This window comes from Neopelma chrysocephalum, unplaced genomic scaffold (assembly GCF_003984885.1).
Source record: "Neopelma chrysocephalum unplaced genomic scaffold, ASM398488v2 Primary Assembly neopelma1_96194, whole genome shotgun sequence".
Lineage (NCBI taxonomy): Eukaryota > Metazoa > Chordata > Aves > Passeriformes > Pipridae > Neopelma > Neopelma chrysocephalum.
Window position 1 is genome coordinate 1 of NW_020924843.1, and position 5,814 is coordinate 5,814.

General features: G+C 58.6%; 1 protein-coding gene across 1 annotated transcript; it reads left to right on the forward strand.

Moving 5' to 3' along the window:
* Positions 1 to 3: 3 nt before the first annotated feature.
* Positions 4 to 5,663, forward strand: LOC113981155 (endophilin-A2; the record flags this gene model as incomplete). Its single annotated transcript, XM_027708395.1, has 6 exons — positions 4 to 78; positions 1,327 to 1,485; positions 2,215 to 2,318; positions 3,237 to 3,361; positions 3,783 to 3,836; positions 5,260 to 5,663. Coding segments are annotated over 6 exons (714 nt in total), but the record flags the coding sequence as incomplete, so codon positions are not given.
* Positions 5,664 to 5,814: the final 151 nt, after the last annotated feature.

The window sequence follows — 5,814 nt, forward strand, 5'->3', positions numbered from 1 at the left end:
TCCCTGGACATTGAAGTCAAACAGAACTTTATTGATCCCCTGCAGAACCTCTGTGACAAAGACCTGAAGGAGATCCAGGTAAATCCCACCTCCAGGGGGGCATTTTTCCCCCTCCTCCTCCTCCTCTCTCTGGTTTCCAAGGTGGGATCCAAGGGCTGGCAGGAATTCCCTGTGCTGGGTGTTTTCTCCCTCCTGCTGCTCCTGAGCAGGCTGGATGCAGCTTGGAATGGTTCCCAAAACATCCCAGAACACCTTCTGGCCTTGCTGAATCCGGTTCCTTGTGCTGGGAGCTCCCAGTTTGGGCTTCAAGCCCTGAGCAATCCTCCCCTCCAGGCCTCAGCATCCCGGGAAAGCCCTTTGGTGCCTCACTGGGAGACACAGAACTCCAGAGTGCAGGTCCATGCAAAGCACAGCCAGGCTCTGGAATGGGATCTATCCCAACCCCTCATTCCCAAGGCAGCTATCTCGAGTGAATTTTCACTCACAGTGGTGCCAAAGTAACATAACCCCCAACTGCTGCCTCAGTGCTCCTCCATCCCCCAATTCCATGAGGATAAAACATCCCTGCCCCGAGAGCCCGGGAATGCAACGCCCAGAGCCCACATTCCTGATCTCCAGAGATCCCTGGAGCTCCTGAGGAGCTGGAAGCAGCAGGACAGCTCTGGGACCTTCCCAAATGTGGGGCTGCTCCTACAGTGTTTCCCTCAGTGGGAAGGGGCTGGAATCATTCCCTCATCACCCCCTGGAGCGGAGGTGGGAGCACCAGGAATGGGCGCTCCGGGATCAGGGTTTGGAGGTGAAGGAGCTCAGCCTGGAGCTGAGCTGCTCCCAGGAGAACCTGGCTGCTCCCAGCTCCTGCTGCTTCCCTACTCATCCATCCCATCCCCAGCAGGACAGTTCTTCACCTTCCCAAATGTGGGGCACAGACTGGGGTGTTTCCCTCAGTGGGAAGGGGCTGGAATCATTCCCCCATTCCATGGGAACACCGGGAGCGGGCGCTCCGGGATCGGAGTTTGGAGGCAAAGGAGTTCAGCTGGAGCTGCTCCCAGGAGAGCCTGGCTGCTCCCAGCTCCTCCTGCTTCCCTGCTCATCCCATCCCATCCCCAGCAGGACAGTTCTTCACCTTCCCAAATGTGGGGCTGCTCCTCAGTGGGAAGGGGCTGGAATCACTCCCCCATCGCCCTCTGGAGCGGAGGTGGGAGCGCTGGGAGTGGATGCTCCAGGATCAGGTTTTGGAGGTGAAGGAGCTCAGCTGGAGCTGCTCCCAGGAGAGCCTGGCTGCTCCCAGCTCCTCCTGCTTCCCTGCTCATCCCATCCCATCCCCAGCACCACCTGAAGAAGCTGGAAGGGCGGCGCCTGGACTTCGACTACAAGAAGAAGCGCCAGGGGAAGATCCCGGACGAGGAGCTCCGACAGGCCATGGAGAAGTTCGAGGAGTCCAAGGAGGTGGCAGAGACCAGCATGCACAACCTGCTGGAGACTGATGTGAGCGGGATTCCGTGTTCCCGGGGTGGGATCCCGCCGGGATGGCCCCAGTTGGACGCTCCTTGGTGCTCCTGGGGGGTTTTGGCTCCATGCGAACCCGGAGCTGAGTGACCAGCACGGGGCTGCTCCGGCCTTTGGGGAGCCCCTGCTCCTGATCCAGCTCCTGGAGCAGCAGAGGAGAGGCTGGGGCTTCTGCCACACAGGTCTGCTCTGGGTGGAGGGATCAGGTCTGATTCCCAAGGAGGAACTTCAGTGGAGGGATCAATTCTAATTCCCAAAGAGAAACCTCAGTGGAGGGAGTCAGTTCTCATTCCCAAAGAGGAATCTCAGAGGGAGTCTCCTTTCCATGGAGGGATCAGTTCTGATTCCCAAGGAGGAATCTCAGTGGATGGAGTCTCCTCTCCATGGTGGGATGAGTTTGGGCAGGATTTCACAGCAGGCAAGCCCTGCAGTGACAGGAGTGTCTCAAATCCTGCAGTGGCAGGAGCATCCCAAATGCTGCAGTGACAGGATTGTCCCAAATCCTGCAGTGACAGGAGCGTCCCAAGCCCTGCTGTGGCCAGAATGTCCCAAATCCTGCCGAGCCTCAACCGGTTCCTCACCTCCAGTGCCCAAAATCCCCAACGTTCTCCTCGTGCCCTGTCTCTCCAGTTGCCCTGGGGGCAGTGTGGGGTGTCCTGTGCCTCCTGTGCCAGGGGTCAGAGCCGTTCCCCCCCGGTGTTCCCGCAGATCGAGCAGGTGAGCCAGCTCTCGGCGCTGGTGGACGCCCAGCTGGACTATCACCGCCAGGCCGTGCAGATCCTGGACGAGCTGGCCGAGAAACTCAAGCGCAGGTGAGTCCCAGGGGCACCCCCAACCTCCCCTCTGCCTGTCTGGGGACACAGGAGACTCCCTGGGAATCACAGGATCCCGGAATTGGGGCGGTTGGAAGGGGCCGTGAAGGTCGTGGAGTTCCAACCCCTGCCATGGGACACCTCCCGCTAGCCCAGGGTGCTCCAACCTGGCCTTGGACACTCCCAGGGATCCAGGGGCAGCCACAGCTTCTCTGGGAATTCCATCCCAGCCCCTCCCCACCCTCCCAGCCAGGAATTCCTTCCCAATATCCCATCTAAATTTCCCCTCTTTCAGTTTGAAGTCATTCCCTGTGTCCTGTCCCTCCATCCCTTGTCCCAAATCCCTCTCCAGCTCTCCTGGAGCCCCTTCAGGCCCTGGAAGGGGCTCTAAGGTTTTCCCAGATCCTTCCCTTCTCCAGCCTGGCCTTGGACACTTCCAGGGATGGGGCAACCACAGCTTCTCTGGGAATTCCATCCCAGTCCCTCCCCACCCTCCCAGGGAATCTGTTCCTGGGTGTTAAATCCCCTCCTGCAGGGCCAGGGCTGGGCCTTCCTCATCCTCCCCTCTGCAGGATCCTCTCCTTCCTCCCGGAAGACGCTGCCCAGTGGATCCCGTGAGTGGATCCCGTGTGTCCACTTGGAATGAGGAGGAGCTGGGAGCAGGATCCTGCCAAGCCTGAGCTTCCAAACTACAGCACGAGTGTCCTCTGCTGGCCAGAATTCCCGAGCATTCCACGGCAAAGCCTGGAATTCCCTTCCCTCCAAGAGTGGGAAGACCCACCTTCCAAAGGCTCCGGCACAGGGAGTCGAGCAGATCCTTCTCCACAAAAACCGGAGCCAGGAGGAGGAAAAACACATGGATCCCATCACATCCCATCCCTTATTTCAGTTTGTCCACCCTTTTTTCCCTTCCCCCAGGATGAGGGAGGCCTCCTCCCGCCCCAAGCGGGAATACAAGCCCAAGCCCAGGGAGAGCTACGACTTCGGAGAGAGCGACCAGTCCAACGGGGGCTTCTCCTGCAACCCCACCCCCAAAGTCTCAGGTGAGGCTGTGCCAGGGCTGTGCCCTCCCCCCCCGTGCCCCCGGAGCTGCTCCTTTTGCCTGGGAAGGATGGCTCTGGATGTGGCTCTGGAAAACGTCGGGAATGCCTCTGGATCGGGCTGTCGGCTCTCGGGGCAGGACGGCCTTTGTCGTGTTGGCTCTGGGGATGTTCCAGAGGTTTCTCCAGCCTGGGAAGTGCCCACTCAGTGCCCACTCAGTGCCAAGCAGGAAAAACCAAGGATCTCTCCCTCCGTCCCCTCTTCCATCCTGCTGCATCCCTCCCTCCTTCCCTCCTTCCCTCCCTCCCGGGGGGTCTCTAACAGCACGTGCCCCCCCCCATTTCTCCTAACAGCCCCTTCCCTGCCTTTTCCCTGTCCCCATTCCCGTGGTTTTAAGCATGTCTCTTTTTTGTTTGGAAGCAGCTTCCTCCTCTTTCCGGTCGGACAAACCTTCCCGGGCCTCCGTCAGGAGTATCCGTGAGTTTCCTGCTCTGCGCTGCATGACGTGGGAATTCTCCCATCCCTCCTTTTCCTCCTCTTCCTCCTCCTCCTCCTCCTCCTCTTCCCAGCTTGGAGCTGCTCATCCCTCCGTGCTGAGCCTGACCTAAGCCTGGCTTAAACCCTAAACTAACCCAGCCACGCTCCAGCGGGATTTTCCCTCCCAAAACCGGCTCACCCGGAGGGGCCGGAGCAGCTCCCGTCACACGGGCACATCCCGATGCTTTTCCAGGAGGGATCAGACCTCTCAAGGGTTTTTCCAAGCACCCAGCCTGGGTTTTTCCCTGGGAAGGCTGGAGGGAGCAGGCAGAGCCTCAGCACGGGGAGTTTGTGGGTTCTGCTTTGGGATCCCTTTGGGATCTCGGGGCCCTTTGGGATCCCAGCTTGGAGCTGCGGTGGTGGGAAAGGCTCGTGGTGGTGGAGCAGGAGGAGCCTGGAGCAGGGATGTGGGGATTTGGGGATTTGGGAAGTTGTCTCCAAACCATCCATCTGCTTGGCTGCTGCTTTTGGTGCCCCAAGCTGGGTCATTCCTGGCTGTGGAACATGGAGTCATGGAATGATTTGAGTTGAAGGGAGCTTCAAGACCACCCAGTTCCACCCCCCTTCCACCAGACCAGGTTGCTCCAAGTCTCATCCAACCTGTCCCTTGTGGTTTTCCATCAAAGCAAGAGCTAAAACCCAGGATATCCAAAGGATGCCTTGATAACAAACCTGCCCTCGTTACAACAACCTCAGTTGGGACATGCTGGGAAATCCAACACATTTCAAAGTTTTGGACACCAAAGAGGAGGGTTTGGGGGTCCTGCTGACCCCTGTGCCCCCCCTGTGCCCTCAGCCCCTAAAACAAGGCTGGAATTGGAGTTTTCCATCCAAGCAGGAGCTAAAACCTGGGATATCCAAAGGATGCCTTAGTAACAAAGCCGCCCTCGTTCTATTGGGACACGCTGGGAAATCCTACTTGTTTAAAATGCCAAAGAGGAGGGTTTGGGGGTCCTGCTGACCCCTGTGCCCCCCCTGTGCCCACAGCCCCTACAACAAGGCTGAAACTGGGAGTTTTCCATCCAAGCAGGAGCTCAAAGCTGGGATATCCCAGCGCTTAATAACAAAGCCGCCCTCGTTACAACAACCTCCACACTGGGAAATCCAACACATTTTTGGACACCAGAGAGGAGGGTTTGGGGGTCCTGCTGACCCCTGTGCCCCCCCGGTGCCCACAGCCCCTAAAACAAGGCTGGAATTGGGGTTTTCCATCAAAGCAAGAGCTCAAACCCGGGATATCCAAAGAATAACAGAGCTGCCCATTGGGACAGGCTGGGAAATCCAACACATTTCAAAGTTTTGGACACCAGAGAGGAGGGTTTGGGGGTCGTGCTGACCCCTGTGCCCACCCCTGTGCCCGCAGCCCCCCTGGACCAGCCCTGCTGCAAAGCCCTGTACGACTTTGAGCCGGAGAACGACGGCGAGCTGGGCTTCAAGGAGGGCGACATCATCACCCTGACCAACCAGATCGACGAGAACTGGTACGAGGGGATGATCCACGGCCACTCCGGCTTCTTCCCGCTCAACTACGTGGAAGTGCTGGTGCCGCTACCTCAGTGAGCCCCCCCCTGCCATTCCCACCATTCCCAGCATTCCCACCATTCCAGCGACCACCAGGGAACAACCAGAAGGGTCCCGCGGCCCCTTCCCTTCCCCCTCGGGAATTTGGGGTTTGTTTTTTTTTTTTTTCTGTAGTTTTTGGGGGTTTTTTTTTGTCCTTCTGGTGCTTGAACTTCGGTACTTTGCTCGTTCCCCCCTCACACCCCGGCACGGGCCTCTCTCCCTTCTCCAGGTTTTTTTTTTTTTCCTCGTCTTTCCTTCGGGTCCAGCGCCTGGATGAGCAGGGAGGTGTCCTGGGAATGCACAGCCCAGTGGGAGAGCAGGGAACTGTCCTGGGAGAGCAGGGATGTGTCCTGGG